Source organism: Hibiscus syriacus, unplaced genomic scaffold (assembly GCF_006381635.1).
Source record: "Hibiscus syriacus cultivar Baekdansim isolate YM2019G1 unplaced genomic scaffold, ASM638163v2 tig00000916_pilon, whole genome shotgun sequence".
Lineage (NCBI taxonomy): Eukaryota > Viridiplantae > Streptophyta > Magnoliopsida > Malvales > Malvaceae > Hibiscus > Hibiscus syriacus.
This window is the reverse complement of record NW_024061833.1, coordinates 286,207-305,241: the sequence shown is the minus strand read 5'-3', so window position 1 is coordinate 305,241 and position 19,035 is coordinate 286,207. Positions and strand designations below refer to the sequence as shown.

The following is a 19,035-nucleotide window of genomic DNA, read 5'->3' as shown; positions in this document are numbered from 1 at the left end:
TCCCTCTTATCATTAATGATCTTTTTCATTTTTTTGGTCTTCTGAAAATGGGGAAAACCCAAAAAGCTAACGTATTTGAGAAAAAGAGAGAAGGTGTTGCCTTGAGTAAGAGAAATTATCGTCGACGGGATGTCTAAGTGGCGTATTTGCTCTGATGATGGATCAAATTATCGTTGGGAGGATATCGGTCCGGTCTCGCCGTCGAAACTGGATGATGACCCGAAAGGAACTCCTATTGCTTCATACCCTTCCATGGTCGATCTCCTTCTTAAAGGTAATAATCTATGCATCTTTCAGCCGCTATAATTTTTTTTCTACGCTCAATCAAATTTCATAGATTGTATGAATATAGGATCTTCGAAGCTTATTGAGAATGATGATAGAGGAGTGGATAAATACCCGATGTTTAGAACTGAATTTGGTAACTCTGTGGCGTTGAAAGAATCTTCAATTGCAAAAGCAGTATCTATCCTCAATGAAGATGAAGTTGCCTCTACTGTTACTCCAAGTAAACATTTCTATCATCTATTTAAATTTATTTTAATTTTTATTTAGTTCGCAAGCCACCTACAATCAAGTTTCATACTGTAGGTGAAAGGCCATTATCTGTTTCAAGTGAAGCACTGAAGCGCGCAAGGACTCTTCTTGGTGAACCGGAGGTAGGAGATTTATTTGGTGAAATGGATGAAGAGTTTCTCCATATAGAGTTTACACGGAGGAAAAACTTAACGATACGTCGTCAAACAAGGAAAACAGCTTTCCTACGTCCTTTCCCCACGAATGAGCACAACTAAATTCTACTTAACAATATGGTGAAGACTGTTTATGCATAACTTTAATGTTTCTAACTTGTAATGTATTTTGTTGCTAAGTATTTTTATGCATAACTTATGTCTTAATTAAAATGTATGGTTGTTGTTAATATGTAAAATCAACTAATGTTTCTCCATATAGTGTTTATACATATATCAGTCAATTTAGTTGATGTACATTAGAAATGAAATATGTAAAATCAACTAATATTATCTAAATAAAAGGTAATTAGCGGCGTTTGTATCCAGAAACGCCGCTATAGGTACATACTTTAGTGGCATTTTTATACAAACGCCGCTATAGAATCGTACGTTAGTGGCGTTTTTATACAAACACCGCTATATACTAGTACTTTAGTGGCGTTTCTATACAAACGCCGCTATATACTCATACTTTAGTGGCGTTTTGAATCTAAACACTGCTATAAACTCATACTTTAGTGGTGTTTTGAATGAAAACGCCGCTAAATACTCGTACTTTAGCAGCGTTTTTATATAAACGCCGCTATAGACTTGTACTTTATTGGCATTTTTATACAAACGCTGCTATAGACTCGTACCCTTAGTGGCATTTTTAGATAAACGCCGCAATAGATATAATATTTTGTGGGTTTTTTTAAGATAAACACCGCAATAGATATAATATTTTGCGGCGTTTTTATAAAAACGCAGCTATAGGCTAGGAAAGTAACGACTCAGTAGAATTGTCAATTAGCGGCGTTTGGTTTACAAACGCCGCAAAGTATTATAAAAACCCCAAAATCAAATTTCTTGCTCGAGCCCTAATTTCTTTCTCACCATCGTTCAACCAAGCATTCTGGATCCCCTTTCAGTGTCATTTCAGCAACTCCGCCTTGCCCTCCATCATCGGTTCATTTTCTTTCTTCCGTAGCCACAAGAAGCCAGAGACCCAGAGCCACCCAAACCAACGCCATTACATTTACGCCAGGTACTCTCTAAATCTCTTCTTTGCACTGAAATAAAAATGGGTATTGATTTACCATCTTGTGTTTAGGATTTCTCATGCTTTTATGTAATGAAATTTTTAGTTTAAACATGCAATGTTTGGTTCTCCGTTACGGACGTATGATCCCCATTTATTGTTTTGAATGTATGTTTGAGTATAAACATTTTGACCGATTGTTTCTAGAGATAAATGAATGGACAGCCGATTGTTTGAGCGATTTTAATTTGTTTCATGATGTCGTTTGGTAGTCAGGAAAGAAATATGTCCATTTTGAGGGTCGATACTAGGAAATTAGAATTTATTGGACTGTGTTGCATTTAGAATTTTATTTTTCTTAAGTAGAACACTATTTAAATGTTATTATTATTTGAAACATTAATCGATTCCATGAAACAACTCGATGCAAGCCGAGCCAACCATGTATAACAGTGCACTCATTGTCGGCCTCCTTTCGAGTTTGGTCACCACATCTTCTGTAGTTAGGTCCTTCACTTGAAAAGTAGTCAGAGAATGTAATCGTTATCACATATTTGTTTTGTGTACTATATTGGTATACCTTGGTTTTCCTCCAAACTTTAGCGTTTAGGTAGTTCATTTTACAGGGCTAACATAAGAAAATTGTGTTGTTTCATCATGTTGTTTCCCACGTTCAGAACTTGAAGATTAGTGCGAAGCACTTTTTGTGTTGCGTTTGAAAATTGTGATTAGATCCATCAAGATACACAAGCTCGAGAGCACTCATATTAGTTAAGCAATTTGGAATTGGACTGCTTAAATTGTTATGCGATGCATCGGAAACGTAAAGCTGACTCAAATTGTAAATAGGTGTAGGTAAAGAGGCTTTAGAAGAAGTTAAACTCTGGTTGGGTAAAAGTTGATCATTTATCCTCTAATATATGATATGTTAGCTTTGTTGTAGCAAGTATGATAAATAATAGTGATATTTAATTTTCATTTCAACATAGTTCAAATTTTAAATGAGTTAACTGAGAGTTAGGGAAAGATCAATAATGGTTTTGTAGGTTTGTAAATTCGATTGAGAAAGTATTAATAGGAAAAATAATTTATAGGATTGGATCAAGGATTTGAATATTATTGCACTAGAATTCAAACATTATTTATATGTTTCTTCATAGTTTTCTTCAATTTAGTATTTTAAGAACAAAATATAGATTGTCTTGTTTATAGCTTTTGCATTTGAATATACTTCATGGTAGGGACTGTGTATATAATCTTAAGACAACATTTAGCTGTTTTGATTTGATATTTAAGATAACAACAAATAATAGCCTGAATTACGACTAGAAATGGTCATGAAATATTCTTATTATGTTTGTGTGTATGGTAATGGCACAGAATAATAAGCCTAAAATTTCTAATTGTGATTTACTCGAATACTTGAGCTTACTTGAACCTTAATTTACATTCAACTAACGCCTTAGTTGACATAGTATTTCCCATTAGTTTTCATATACAAGGGTATGAGCAAAAATATTAATATTGTATTAATACAACAAGAGAGCAACCTTTTAATAGTCCAACTCAGTTTAGTTTACAATAGTCTGTGTAAAAATCATAAAACTGCAACCACCATGTTTTTCTAATGAATCTCACTTCTAATAGTTGTACTTTATAGATCATATACCTCATACTAGGGTTGAAAATGCTGATTTTTTTTTAATTCTAATACCAATAGATAAGTGCACCCACAACAACTAGAATCACAATTATTTATTGTGACACTCAAATTTTATTTCTTGTTTACCATAAGAAACTTCCATTGCTCTTACTCACCTTCCGATGAGGAAAAATAATAAGGTTTAGCATTTTGTTTACCAAACAAATTTGTTGCTAAGTGTGTTGAAGGATTCTAGTATGCAAGGAATTCTGTATTTTTTTATATATGTATTTTGTTCTCCGTATTTCTTGTTTTTCCCAATATTCTGCATCGAATCAGTTGAGTAACCTACAAGCTTTACCTCTACTACCACAAAACTTAGTAGAGATATCATTGAAACAAGATCAGAAAGTTTACCTCTACTACCACAAAACTTAGATGAAACTATCAGTAATACAACACAATTTCAATGGGTTCGGGAGGATGTTGATGAAGATATTTATGACAACTGACATTATATAAAACTTTTGTACGATTTTATATCTTCATTTATTTATTTATAATGTTATAACCTTTAACATGTTATCTTTCAATATATTCATTAATTAATTCATTTTTTATTACTCATGTTTGTTTATTATAGATATCATGCCGAGGAGAAAAATAAATAATTTACGGGTTGTTCAAGTTTCCGAAGACCATGAAGAAAGAAATAACGAGGAATCAAATGCACCTGAGTCTTCCGAAGTTCCGGAAACTGTTGAAGAAGACGTAGAAATTCAAAGTATTCTTCGAAACATTATTTACTACTTTGTTTGTTTTCAAAACTAGCATTTTATAATTTCTTATATAGTTGAAAATGCTCGAACGCACAAGACTCGAGGACGTACAACTTTGAAGGAATTATACCAACTTCCTCCTGGGCATCGTGTCAAAGTTTCAAGAAACGATGCCGGTCAACCTATTGGCCCAGAATCACATCTTCTAGCAGGTTACTTAGGCATAGTTGGACATAATGCGAATCTGTTACCGATCAATTACGAGTCATGGCACGAAATGCCTAATAGTAACAAAAATCAAGCGTTGGATTTTGTTAAGGTAATAATGTCATTATAATACATACTCTATAGAAATTCAATACTAATTTATACTTACGGTGCACACTTATATGTTGTATAGGAGAAATTTTCTTTAGAGGCCTCTGACGATTATGTGAAGCAAACGTTAGGGAAGAGATTGAGGGATCACAAGAGCTCCTTAAAGAAGAAATACTTCAAGAATGATCTCAGCCTTGAAGAGAAGTTGCAAACAATCCCACCAGGAATGCTCAGGTACCAATGGGAAGATGCAGTCAGATTTTGGAGTTCACAAAAAGGACAGGTATGATGTATTTTTCATAAATAATTGTAACGAATTGTAAATCATCATTAAAACTGGTTGTTTGACATTGTAGACCCGAGAGCATATTGGTGTTGCTAGCAGGCAACAACAAAAGTTTACCCACACGGCTGGATCGAAGAGTTTTGCTTGTATAGCTCATTAGGAGGTATTATAGATTATTGAAATAGTTTTTTTGTATTCCATGTACATACTAACTCATAGTAATTATATTATGGTACATTGTAGGAAAATACATCCGGTTCTAAAGTTGGTCGAATCCAACTCTTCGACATGACACATACGAAGAATGATGGCACTCCTATGACTGCTGACGCTGCAGAAATTATGGTACGTTTTTTGGGTAGATGTTTTAAATTTACCTGACTTTATTTATATTTGTACCATGACATTTTTTATTTTAATTAATTATTCACCTTATTAGGAAAAATTGAGGGAGAAAAAGGCGGAGTATCATGTTACTGCTTCGAGTCAAGGTATTGTTAATGATGATGACATTGAAAACCAAGCTATTAATGACGTTTTGGGTCCTGAAAGATATGATCGGGTGCACTGTAAAGGATCATTCGTTACTCCCACCAAATATTTTGGATCCAGTTCATCACAGTACATGTCATCACAGTCTCAATCTTCCCACCAAGAAGTTTGTCGTTTAAAAGAAAAGTTGGCTGAGATGGATCAACAAATGGCTAACTTGAAAGCGGAAAATAAAACAAGGGAAGCAGAGAGAGCAGCAACAGAAGCAACCAGAGCAGCAGCGGAAGCAGAGAAAGAATTTGCGGCAGCATAGAGAGAAGCAGCGGCAGCACAGAGAGAAGTAGCATATCAGCAGAGATGTGAAGAATTTGAAAAACGACTCAATGATATGATGCTGATGATTCAGAAAACGCAACCTCAGAATTCATCATCGTAGTCTCATTTATGTTATGAGCATTCTACTGAACCTTCTGTAACTGAACTTATATTACATTAATGAAAACTTTTATTTATTATATTGGATTTGATGTTGTTTCTTATGAATATAGAGTTTGAAATTATTCTTGTTTTGTTTGTTGGATAATGGAACAGGTTGAAAAAACAGTTTTGGGGTAATCAAGCATAATTTTTAGGATTGTTAAATTCTGTATTATTTAGCGGCGTTTGTAAAAAAACCGCCGCAATCTACCATACATTTAGTGGTGTTTTTATCCTAGAAACGCCGCTATATACAGACTTGTACCGGCTTTTTTAGTAGAAACGCCGCAAAACATCAACACCTACTGCGGCGTTTTAACAAAAAACGCCGCTAAACATCATAACATATTACGGCGTTTATCTGAGAAACGCTGCTAAATATTAACACCTATTGCGGCGTTTTTATGACAAACGCCGTTAAAAATCAACACCTTTTGCGGCGTTTTTATAAAAAAAAAAGTCACTAAATATCAATACCTATTACGGCGTTTGTTGAAAAACGCTGTTAAATATCAACACCTATTGCGGCGTTTTTATGACAAACGCCGCTAAATATCAACACCTATTACTGCGTTTTTATAACAAACGCCACTAAATATCAACACCTATTGCGACGTTTTTCACACAAACGCCGCTAAATATCAATACTTATTGCGGCGTTTTTTGTGAAAACCGCCGCAAACTTTAGCGGCACTATTTTCAACGGCGATTTTTGTGACGTTTGTCTTAACGCTGCATGTGTTTTAGCGGCGCTTATAAACGCCGCTAAAGGTAAAAAAAACATCGCAAAAAGCCTGTTTTGCTGTAGTGTATCCTGCTAGATTTTTTGGTGTTTCTGCAAAAAAGAGAGGATCCGATCAACGAAAATGTCTGCATTATAACTTAACAGACCCTCGAAACCTAGCAGAACATCCTGAAACATGCACTATCGACTTCCATGAAAATATCATGATGAAGATTGTCCGAACAATGGATAGGCCACTATATCTACAAGAGACATAAATCCAACAAACCTGAATATAAATCCAACAACTGAATCAACATAAAAGATACATTGATGCCAGCAACAGCGAATGGGTATTCCCAAGTAGCTCTGTTTCCATCTTGCTTAAATAATAACCTATATGTATTTTAATATAATTAGTAAACAAGACAATTTTCTTGCAAAATATAGACACGGAAAAACAAAGACGAAAGAGAAGGCTTACCGGATAATTTAGGCCAAAATACAGCAAATTTTCAAGTGAAATAAAACCGCAACCCCTAAGGTGAGAAGTTCTCTTTTAGACAAATAAAATTACTGTATGCTATTTGTTACACATCCTTTTCAAGTCTCCTAGATACCTCTATGGACAGATAGCTATTTAAAAGGTCGTAAAACGAAAATGAAAGAAGCGTACCGAAAATCCGTTGATGGATTAACACCTTGCCACCCCATATCTTTCCACTGTTCAGAGATCAAGCCTGTCAGAACAACATTGGGAAAGGCGATGTTCCACAATTTTATGAGAGCTTTCTGTCACACCAAAGGATCATGAGATCAATAGTCTTCTAAATTATATGACACTTCAGCTGATTAAAATGAAACATAGAAGACGAATGGAAACCACAACTATTTACATAATTATAGAAGCTCATTAAATTGTTTGCAAGATCTTCTGGTAGAAAGGGGTAAATAGGAGTTGTTATTTATGCTGTATAACCATGTCTGTTCATAGTTAGAAAAGATAGAAAACAATATGGATGTTAAAAGAATGAAGAAAGTGCCTGATGGTCGGGATGAGTCTCGTCAAAGGGTACATGTAGTCGTTCTTGAAGCCTTCGAAGTCTTTGTTGCTGATCAGAATTAGAAGAAAAAAAAACTATATCAATTTTATTATCACTACATACATACATACATACATACATACGTAATGAAGATGTTTATATGTACATGTAATATATATGTATACATACATATATATATAGATACAAATCACCCTAACAAAAACAATACTATAGTTCTGAATCAATTTTTCATTAGTGCACAACAAATGCCACAAATTCTCTCGGCACATCATCAGACCGAATACTCAAGAAATGATGGCAAAAACCAGTTCAGTTCTACTCAAGCAAGTATGCTTTTCTATCGTAAACTGAAGATAATTACATGAAATTGCAGCATTCACCGTCTTATAACAGAGTACATAAATCTTAATCAGTCCTAAGTCCTAACTTCACATTGTAAATTACCTCAATAGGATTCAAAGTGTAGTCAAGAAACTTCTCAGTAGGCTTGCTGAAGCGATTGAAGAGCCCTCCTAACCATGATCGTGGTCCAACCATGGCATTAGATATAACCAGACGAGGCTGATCAGAGATATTAAACAATGAGTTGTAAACTGAATGCTGAAAATTAAGACCATCCTAATTGGGAATACTAAAAGAATTTATCAAGAAAATCTACTCACTAAAACATTGAGGTAATTGTGATATGAGGTGAGTGGAATTGTGTGGCCATTCCAACTCTCGACTGCCTTTCTTTTGTCTCCAGTAAACTTCATCCTCATCAACCTACATTTCAATTTTAAGCAAACTATTCAATACCAATTAGTTGCACGGCAGGTTCAAAATTTGGAAGCTAAACTTTGTAACTAAGCTCTTAGCTATTCATTAGATAATGTAAATGCATTCACTCAGACATAACTGAGAGAACAAGAGACATAATTTATTCAATTCATAAATGGAAGAATTTTCCATGATTAAGATTAATAAAAAAACAGATTAAGCTAACAGATATGTCTAATTAATACACTAGTAATTACTCTGTGATGAGAAGAGCAAGAAGGAAAGCATTGGCGATGCTTCCTTAATCTCATGAGAGAATCATGAACAAAAGGATTAGTTTCACATTCCTTTTAACCAAAGTAAAAATGGAAAAAAAATGGGTAACAAATTATTGCAGTAAACTCATGCGCCTCCATCCAATTCAACCCTTGTCATCATTAGAGATAGGGCGAATGAATATATTAATGACACAAACACAAAGATTCCCAGAAAAAATGAAAAATATGAATCATTTTTCATCTTAAAAGCGCAATCAAAGGCCACTTTTTGCTGTAAGAAACTTTAATTGCACCCCAAGAGAACAAAGCTTTGCAAAAAGTCATAAAAGATAATAGCTTTTTGTCTCTGGTTCGACAACGACATGAAATGCAAGACAAAGCTCAAAAACACCCACACAAAAGGGCAAAAAGGATACTTTTTTTACCTCGAAAGAGATTCTCTACCTGTTATTTCATGTGTTGAGAATAAATTTGGGTGATGGTTTCATTGAGGCGAAGTGCCCGATTGCCTTTGAGACAAAAGAGACGAGGAAGAGGGAGAAGAGATGGAGAATGGCAGCATGTTATGTCGTTGTTAGAAGGAATTTGGATACATCATAGGATTGATGCAGGTATTATTGTTTATCGTCTCTCTATGCCACGAAGTTCCCTGATCATTTGCCTTCATCGTAGCACTCTGTTGGGGTGTTATATATATTTGTTGTTGTTGCTGTTGTTATCCCCTCTGGTTTACTAAGCTTTGGCTGGCTTATGTTATAAAACAAACTCAAATTTGATCTTCAAATTGTTATGAAAATTATATTTACAATTAATGTTAAGTTTCCTTTTGAAAACAGAATTAAAATAAAATCGATTAGTTATATGTAATGAAATTTGACTAAAAAGAATTATATTGGTTTGCATCAATTCAGTTCATAGTTTTAAATATATATATATATATATAATTTTCTCACATCGTTTGATTCTGATTTGTGATTTATAGGAGGTCTTTCAATAGCTTGATTCTCTTTTATACTTCGTTTGTTGATACAATCAGAATTGTTTGTATTTATATTTAGTTCAAGTTTATTTGATTAGATATTTCAATTTTTTCTTTATTTGATCATTGTATGATCTTAAATAAATGGTATATTGTGTTAATTATTAGTAAAAGATCATTATTATATGTTTAGTTTATAATTGCATGTTTTAAAACTTTATTGTAATTTAAATATTTTTTATTTGTAATAAAATTAGTTGTTATTATAAAAATATATATAATTTAAAATAATAACTCATTTTAAAATGGTATATTATTTTTACACTTAAAAAATAATTAATTTTGTAACTAAATTAGATTTTAATAAATATGTTTTTTGTTCTTAATGATAAAGAGTAGAAGTCTAGAAGAGTAGGCTTTCAATGCAAGGGACTCCTACGATCTCGATCAAGGAGATGCTGAATTTCAGTCGGAGGGCCTTCAAGAGTGGTCATAAAGTGCTCCCAAATATTCGGAAGTTTGGCAAGGGAATCGACAGGACGATTTCCTTCTCGAGGAATCCAAATAATATCAGTCATCCAAGCTTCGTTCCCGAGTCTTGCTATTGCTCGCACCAAGGATAACTGGGATTTGATAGCAGCAGCATTATTCACCATTAGGATAGCTTGCTGACCGTTCGACTGCACTTGAAGAACTTAAATGTCGTGACGCCATGCGAAGAGAAGACTAGAGTAAATGGCCTAGAGCTCAGCTTGGAGAGCATCAAGAACTCCCACAGCTTTATAGAAACCGATTATCCAGGAGCCATCATTGTCTCGAATGAGACCACCAATAGAACTTGCTCTAGTCAGCTGAGAAACAGCTCCATCCACGTTTAGGCAAAACCAATAGGAATTAGGCGCCTTCTATTGGTTATTGTCGAGTTGCATCAAGGGATTTGAATTATGGTTAGTCAACCGGCCAAAGAAATACCTGGCCTAGTTGATGCTAGATCGAATCAGCTCAAAGTTCGAGATTCTACGAGAGTTGAAGACGATCTCGTTCCTACGCTTCCAAGTTCTCCAAATATAAGCTCTCCGGTAAATATATTTAATCAAAAATTGAACTAATGTATTAAGTAGGGTTGTAAGAGTCGTGTTCGACTCTATTCGGAAAGATTAAAGTTGAGTTCGACTTGAGTTGAAAGCTTACGAGTTTAAAATTATCAAGTTCGACTTGAACTCAAAATTAAAAATTGAAACTTGAGCTCAAAAGAACTTAAAATATTCTCAGACTTAGTTCCATTGAAACTCAAAGCTGATTGTAAACCTATATTATAAATACATGAAAATCTTTTTATATAACATCTAAAAACAACAATGTATATATATTAATATAATTAATAGTTATTTCTTTCTCGATCCCATCAATACGATCTTATAGTTATTATTTTATGCAGAATTTAACACATTTCATTAATTTATTATATTAACCTTAAATTGAAGTCTAACCTATCATTATAATCAATTTATAACCTTTCTAGAAGTAAAGTGTAACGTTTGATTACTAATATGTATTAAAAATATATTTACTATAAAATATATTCTCTTTGTCCTTTAAAATCTGTTAATTGTTGATTATTTGGTCATTTTTTAAAATTTTAATTAATTATCATTCAAAATTTATAATTGATAAAAATATAAAAAAAAAATTATAAACCTTAAATCAAGTAGTTTTTAAATATATATATTGTATAAATTTTAATTGTTTAAAATATTTAGAATAATCATGGTGAAAGTTTAAAAATTTTGACTTTAAAAAAAATCAATAATTGAATATCTAGTGAGATAGAGAGAGTATTTAAAATATACAAATCAAAATATTAAATATATATATATATATATATATATGAATAATTAAATAATAATTTTATTAAATTTTAATAGTTGTCATAGATTTTTAACATATTTAAATATAAAATTATTTATAAAATAAATATACACATGTCTAAAATTTACAAACATATTTTAAATGAATCAAACTAAATATTAAACTGACAAAAGTACATCATTAATATGATATTTAATGTTTTAAAGACTCACTAATTGGTCAAGGGTCAACACCAATAAATAGGTGAGAAAATTAAAAACTCATTAGGTGTTCCTTTCATAGCATTTATTAATAGTAGCCAACATATTTACCTGGACTGGCCTTCTTTTGAATTGAACCCTATTCAAATGAATCCTGACCGTTTGTTTCTCTTCAAATTTCCACGTGTAACGTCATGGGATAATACATTCCTTGATTATGATGTTCCTTCATCATACACAATGTTCTCTGGTCAGCATAAACGTGAACGATTCATAGCATAGCAGCCGCCCCTCTCCAGTTTCTCAGAAGGTTTGATTTTCAACAAGTTTATATTGAATCGATTTAGAAACGATGATTTGTTTAATAAATTATGTATTAAAAATGACCCTTTTATATATATAACAGTGCCATCAAGCTTAACCATCTCCAGTTTCAATTGCAGAGCTGCTGTGTCTGTACTCGGTAGTGGCCATGAACTCTCTTGTCCGAAACGCCACAGCAAATTTCAGCCGCAGAGTTGATGGCTACGAGCTACTGGATCAAAACCAGGGTACAAAAGAAGAAACTTTGGGCCAATACAGGACGTTTTCCAAGAGAAGAGCTCAGAGCGTGGTGGCTTCGTTAAGTTACAGGCGAGATCGAGCTAAAAAAAGACAGATTTTCTTGAGATCATACAAGTTATCAACCGTGGACGACGACCGGGGACGACCCAAGACCAAGCCGAGGAAGCTGAAGGAGGCGGTGCTTAAGGTTAAGACGGTTGTGGTATCGCTGGTGTCGTTTATGCGAATTGGTTCGTTGAAGTCTTGTAAAAATTGTCGATCGGCGATTTATGCGGCTGTTCCGATATCGATTAAGAAGTGTTGTTGAATTTTTAAAAAGGGCCTGTGCTGTGTAAGCTTTATTTTCCTGTAGTTAATATTTATCTGAACTTTAACTTGACACTATAACGTTTAAGTGAATAACAGCAGCTAAAATTAACTTGGGAGTTAGCATTTAATCCCAGCGATTGTTTCATTGCATCTAATTGCTTGATTCTTGTTTACATGTTGAGCAGCTTCAGTTTGCTTTTGCGCAATGTTGAACCAAAATGTATTAACTTTGGCTTGAATAATGCCTGTTTCTGTTAAATTGGTATTATCGGTTAGATTTTGTGTTGTCTGTGGTGTCTATACTCGAGTGTGCTTGCTCAAATTTCTCCATGTGCCCGAGCTGCTTGCACAATCTGCATCGAACTCTCGGTTTGAAACCAGGAAATGTTTTCGATGTGTTTCCACTTACACTTCTTGCTAAAGTGCTGGTAATGTCTTAACAAGCTTCTTATTTATTTAAATAAGATTTAACATTTCTAAATATGTATGTATTGAACAATTTCAATAATAAAAAAAGGTATTATTGAACAATTTCAATAATAAGGTATTATTTTTCTTTGACAGCTGCTGCTAACAACCACGATTACGCTCGCAGTCTTCTGGTTTCTCGAACCACTTAGTGCTGTTTTGTTTTTTATTTTGTACTTTGCACTTTATTCAGACAATAATGGATCAGAAATTGGCAGAGGTTGGGGCTAGGTATGCACACGGAATAAAGTCTCAGAATAGCAAGAACTCCAAAAAGTTTACAATAAAGTTATTAGCATTATCGTAGATTATTAAACTATAAAAAAGGAATCTAAAAAGATTTGTTTAAATGAAGATATGGAAAATATCAATAATTAGTACTATGATATAGTTGTAAAGTTTATCTCATTTTTTTTTGTCTAACTCACTTTACGAAAGATAACCTCTTTTTAAGAATTTACACAGAACCTCCAACGTCCTAACCCCGGCCCTAGAAATGGGTCAGGGATTAAGATTTCAACCTCAACCTTCTGTTGTTTAAAACAGAATGACAAAAGACTAGGGATGGCAATGGGCCGGGTTCGGGCTGGGTATTGGTCCCTCTGTCCCCGTTTAAAAAATATGTACCCGTCCCCACTTAAAAAACCGCGGGGATTTAAACAGGGATCCCCATCGGGTAATCGGGGAAAACCGCAGGGAAACGGGTATCCCCGTTTAGCATAAACAGTTATTTAAACGGGTATTGGGCTGTGTATATATAGTTAAATTAAATATATAAATATTATATATATTTTTTAATTTAATTTAAATTTATTAATATTATATATATATATATATATATATATAATAATTATTTTTATTATTTATCGGGACGGGGATTACTAAACCCGTCCCCATCCCTGTCCCCGTTTAGCATAAACGGTTTTTTCCCGTCCCCGTTTAATTCGATTTTCGGTTTTCCCCGTCATGTTCGAGTTTTTTTATTATCCCTACAAACGACTTCCTCCCTTCACCACATTAATAAATGGGTAACTTATGTTTTTCATCACTTAACTTTACCTATGTTCTTGTTTTTGTCACTCAATTTTAACAATATTCAATTTAGTTACTTAAATTTCAAATTATTCTTATTTTGACTATGTTCTTGTTTTGGTCACCCAATTTTAACAATATTCAATTTAGTTACTCAAATTTCAAATTATTCTTATTTTGATTACTTTATTAAATAATTAACAAGTTATGGTAGGACATTGTCCTTTTAATATGAAAAGGTGTCAAAGTTTTCTTCGGTTTTTGTTGAAATCTTTTTAAAATTTGTTTTTTAATGTGATGAGTGATCAATGAATATACTGAAGAATGATAATCCTTAAGACAAAATGACATTAAGATGAAACTCATAATTTTACAAGGAATAAAAAAAATAAAGAATATATTCTTAATGATCTATATTCATTCTCATTGAAATATGCTTTTATTTTTTTCTTTCCCTCCCATCAATAAAATGTGCTTTACTTCAAAGAACTTGATCTGATCCACTAGGAATATTTTTCCATTTCTTTCTTCCTTTGTTACTTTCAAGCTAAAAGTAAATTAAAGTTAATATAAAAAATCATATAAAAAAAGAAGAAGAAGTAATATTCTTCCATTATTCATATTTAAGCACAAAGGAATTTAATAATCAAATTGGGAACGAATCAGTGATGAAATTTGACTCGATGATTCTTAAAGCTAAAACCAAATTGTCTTCACCATCAGATTTATTTATTCTTCTATGGACCAAAAAGTCTAAAGATTATTTGCAAATAGAGTCCCTTAGGGACTAATCTTCAAAGTGTCTAAATCTAAGCATAAGAATTAAATTAATTTCAATATTAATTATAAAGAGATTCACTCAATATTATTATCCATTATTTATATTACAAATTACATAAACTTTCTCAAATTACATACTTAAAATCTTTACCTAATTTACTCATAATTGCCTTTTCTGTTTTTAGGGTTTTATTGATCTTTATAACCACAAGCTAAACCCTACTTTATATTGGCTTGTAAAGTGACATAGTAAGGGGAGTAGTGGAAGCAGTTACTTCCCCCCCCCCCCCGGAGAATTGAACTGTCTGCTCCCACTTTCATCACTTTTTCAAACCTACTCCTAAATATTAACACTCAACCACCAATCATTCGTTCATAATTGCCTTTTCTGTTTTTAGTTTTTATTTTTAGTAATAGTTTTGTTGAAGAATGTTTGACTTTCTTTTTGGCTGGCGAAAAGCTTCAAAGTGGTAATGGTCGTTTTGGGGGGGGGGGGAAGCTTATTGGATATGGTGTTTTATTAGTTTGTATTTATGGTTGTTTTTGCACTTGCAGTAAAAAGCTTATCAAGCGTGTTCAGTGTCGCTTGAAGCTGCTGAAGAACAAGAGGTTGACGATCGTGAAACAGCTGCGGGAGGATCTTGCTCAGCTCATCAAACTTGGCTATGAAAAAACTGTTTTTAATCGGGTAAGGGACGAAGTTTATTAACTCCTTTTATTATCCTCTGTTTTTTATTGTTAACTTTGTTTTTCAGGCTGAGCAGCTTGTTATAGATGAGAATGTAATGGCGGTCTATGATCTGTTGGATCACTTTTGTGAATTTATCTACGTTCAATTATCATATATTCGCAGACACAAGTATTTTCTTTTTCACTTTTGAAATTAGTTTTCCTTTTTTCCCAATCAATTCGTGTTTCTGACTATGAACAATTATGGTGTTTTAGGGACTGTCCTAATGATATCAATGAAGCAGTTTCGAGCCTTATATTCGCTTCTGCAAGATGTGCAGAACTTCCCGAGCTTCCGGTGATTCGGAAGCTCTTTGGGGAGCGTTACGGTCGTCGGTTCGCCACGGCGGCTGTTGAATTACTTCCTGGGAATCTGGTGAACCGTAAGGTTGTTCATTTGTTATCCTAACTTCTGATTGTCATTGATTAATACAAATTATTTGATGGAATTTCGACTGCAGATACAAGAGAAGCTGTCGGTAAAATCAGTTTCGGATGATGTGAAGAACAGATTGATTGATGAAATAGTTCGAGATTACTGCCTACAGCCTGAAATTTTGGCACTCGAATACTTCCCAGAATTGCAACGCCAGGTAACTAGCGAGACGGAAGTTAAGTACATGCAAGTTGATCCATTGCAATTTCGATCGACATTGGATTGTCCTGATGATCCACAATGCCGGGAAATCCTCCCGGTTTGTTCGAGCACTTCGGAACAAAAGGACGATGAAAGGATGAAAGTGACATCTTCCTCAGACAGTTTACTCCCGTTCTCCGAGGAACTTCTTGTCTACCTTGATGACATAGAGGAGTTACAATCTTCCATTAGGATAGAAGCAGATTGCCATGATCAGAGACTATTCAAGTTCAAGTCACTCACCCTGCCTACGAGAAGAGTGGTTATGGATGGAACGGACAGGGACGACGAAAGTTCGGATAACGAAAACCACGACGAGAAGCCGAACAAATCAACATGGATGTCATTCTCCCTTGAATATCCTAGTATGAAGGATGTCGATCACAAGATTTATTATGAGAATCACAAGCGTAAATCTCATCGTTACAGAAATAAGAAAACAGCAGCAGAACGTAAAGAATCAACTTATGCGCTGAAGAAGCCTAAACAGCCTTGCCATTGCCAATTGAACCCGAGGAGAAGATACAACAACGGTGCAGGTGTTCACAGTAAGAGTGCCTTATTGAGCGCCGGTCGTTCCGAGAGGAGAATCAATCCGTATTCGAGGGCAGTAACAATGCCGCAAGAAAGGCCGAGGGAGATACACCAGTACAGCATCGTCCGGTCGAATTCGGTTCCTGCTCAAAATCCGAATCACGTCCATCCTAAGCTGCCGGAATATGAAGACATAGCAGCAAAATTCATGGCTCTCAAGAAAGAGCGTCTGCAAAAAAAGTAGTGATTAAGGTGGTTTTTGTTTTTACAGAGTTAAAAAGTTTGCAGTATGCGGACTATATTTATAGGCATATGCAGCAGAAGAGGTGGATTAAAAGTCTGTAGTTTGCAAGAAGAAGACTGTTTGTTTTTTAACTTCTGCAGACTGCTAAAATAAACTGAAATATAAATAAACTGATTTTTTAAACTTAAAAGAGTTTTACAATACTGATATTTAAATAAGTTTGGTTTTACAATACTGAAATTTAAATAATTCATACAACTACAATAATAATTTTTTTAGAAAAACAAACACCACCTTATTAATTCTATTATAAGTCTCACATAATCACATGTATTTTTAGTTTTATAAGTTTTATAGAATAAAATTTATAAATGATCATTAAATTATATGATTTTTTAAATATGCAATTATGTAATACTTTTAATTTTTTTAAATATATATTCATAATTTTTTTTTATAATTATATGATATTTTTAGAAAATATTTTTTAATTTATAAAATTATTTTATGATTATTTTTTATTTAATTGTAATTATATTTTAAAATATTAAAAACATAATTTATAATTTTTTATATTTTAAAATCTTAATTATCAAACAATGAAATCATTTTTTATTAAGCAATGTGGTTTAAATACTTACATTTTGTATAAAAAGTTTAAATATAATCTAAAAATAACAAATCCAAAAAATATTATATTTAAACTTAAATCAAAATAATTAAAATAAATATAAAATTTTAATAATATATAAAATAATTTATATGATATAAAATTAAATATCTATAATAAAATATTAAAAAATTAATATTTAATTTATTTAAAAAATTAATATTAAAATTAATATCTATAATATAATATTAAAAAATTAATATTTAATTTATTTAAAAAATTAATATTAAAATTGTCGTAACCGGTTTTCGTCAGGGCACGAAATATTTATTTTGGCGGGAAAATCGATGTGAATAAATTTTTTTTTTTAAAATAATTTGGGAGTCGCCATCGGCCTTTTGGATCAGGTAGGTCGAATACCTAAAAATTATTTTTTTAAAAAGAGTTTTAAGAAAACATCAATTAAAAAAAATGAAGTGATCTGCGTTTTATAACCAAAAATTCGTTCTTTTTAATAATAAAAAGGGATTCGTGGTCGGTTACGTTTAGGGAAGGATTAGCACCCCTACAACGCCCAAAATTGGTACTTTTTAATTATAAATTATCTCTATTATTAAAATTTAAAAATTCAAAAATATATTTAATTTATAATCCTATTATTTCAAAATTATATATAAAAATATCAGAAAAGAACTTCTAGGTGCCTTAAGACAGCTCTTTTCTTTGATATTGATAAATATTAATTTAAATAATATTGTTTAATTTTTAATTTTAAAATATCAGAATAGGACATCCAGTTGTATTAAGACTGTCTTGTTCTTTGATATTGAAAACTAAATATTAAAATAATTTATTTAAAATAAATATTTATTTATTATATATTTATAACAACATTTAAATATATAAATAAGTAAAAAAATACAATTCTAATTATATATTTAAAAGCAATAAAAAATACTTAAAATAAATGACTAAAATATAGTAAAAATAAAATTAAAAATCTAATTCATAATTAATCAAAATTATAGGATTAAACAGGCTATTTCTTTATTTTATTTATTTAGTGACTAAAATAAAATTATCTAAAATTCGGATATTATAATAAAATAAATTAAAAATATGAACTAGGGATTAAAAAAATATTTATTAAAATTAAGGGACTAAATCTGTCATTTATCCTAAATATATTATTTTAATAAAAAGGACTAAAATGAATAAAATTAAAATTCAAAGACTGAATTAAAATTATTATAAATTCAGTTTAGTGACCAAAATATAAAATTTACAAGTTCAGAGGACTGCAGACGGGGTTTAATTATTTTATAATTACGCGCATAGTCCTTCCCGAAACGACGTCGTTCGGGAAGGACTATATATGGTCCCAAACCGGCTGGCCCGAAGGGCCAGTTTTCATTTCTCATTTCCTTCTCTCTCTCTAAACCGAGAGAGTTTAAAACTCTCTCGCCTCTCTCTAGCTTCCCTCACCGGAGGGAAGCCGGTCAACGG

General features: G+C 32.5%; 2 protein-coding genes and 2 long non-coding RNA genes across 4 annotated transcripts; 2 read left to right on the top strand and 2 right to left on the bottom strand.

The window, feature by feature from the left end:
• Nucleotides 1–6,762: 6,762 nt before the first annotated feature.
• On the bottom strand, nt 6,763–8,074 carry LOC120116750 (ELMO domain-containing protein 2-like). The gene is made up of 5 exons (XM_039137165.1): nt 7,982–8,074; nt 7,517–7,585; nt 7,150–7,265; nt 6,958–7,012; nt 6,763–6,869 (listed from the first exon to the last, which is right to left on the bottom strand). Exons 1-5 carry the CDS (start codon nt 8,072–8,074, stop codon nt 6,858–6,860), a joined length of 345 nt encoding a protein of 114 aa, XP_038993096.1. The 3' UTR covers nt 6,763–6,857.
• A 1-nt stretch (nt 8,075) lies between these two features.
• LOC120116481 lies at nt 8,076–9,281 on the bottom strand. The gene is made up of 3 exons (XR_005515555.1): nt 9,019–9,281; nt 8,200–8,302; nt 8,076–8,098 (listed from the first exon to the last, which is right to left on the bottom strand). It is a non-coding gene; the product is annotated as an uncharacterized LOC120116481 (long non-coding RNA).
• A 2,544-nt stretch (nt 9,282–11,825) lies between these two features.
• LOC120116472 lies at nt 11,826–12,607 on the top strand. The gene is made up of 2 exons (XR_005515551.1): nt 11,826–11,932; nt 12,066–12,607. It is a non-coding gene; the product is annotated as an uncharacterized LOC120116472 (long non-coding RNA).
• Nucleotides 12,608–15,478: 2,871 nt separating this feature from the next.
• On the top strand, nt 15,479–16,942 carry LOC120116461. Its single transcript, XM_039136957.1, has 3 exons — nt 15,479–15,634; nt 15,721–15,892; nt 15,966–16,942. Exons 1-3 carry the CDS (start codon nt 15,561–15,563, stop codon nt 16,917–16,919), a joined length of 1,200 nt encoding a protein of 399 aa, XP_038992888.1. The 5' UTR covers nt 15,479–15,560; the 3' UTR covers nt 16,920–16,942.
• Nucleotides 16,943–19,035: the final 2,093 nt, after the last annotated feature.

Bases quoted from the DNA above. Each gene is read 5' to 3' on its own strand.
- LOC120116750 (XM_039137165.1), bottom strand. From the start codon at position 8,074: ATGGTTGGACCACGATCATGGTTAGGAGGGCTCTTCAATCGCTTCAGC. The intron at 7,586-7,981 runs GTAATTTACAAT...AATTCTGATCAG, and splicing joins ACACTTTGAATCCTATTGAG to CAACAAAGACTTCGAAGGCT. The intron at 7,266-7,516 runs GCACTTTCTTCA...TTGGTGTGACAG, and splicing joins AGACTCATCCCGACCATCAG to AAAGCTCTCATAAAATTGTG.
- LOC120116461 (XM_039136957.1), top strand. From the start codon at position 15,561: ATGGCGGTCTATGATCTGTTGGATCACTTTTGTGAATTTATCTACGTT. The intron at 15,635-15,720 runs GTATTTTCTTTT...ATGGTGTTTTAG, and splicing joins TCATATATTCGCAGACACAA to GGACTGTCCTAATGATATCA. The intron at 15,893-15,965 runs GTTGTTCATTTG...TTTCGACTGCAG, and splicing joins GGAATCTGGTGAACCGTAAG to ATACAAGAGAAGCTGTCGGT.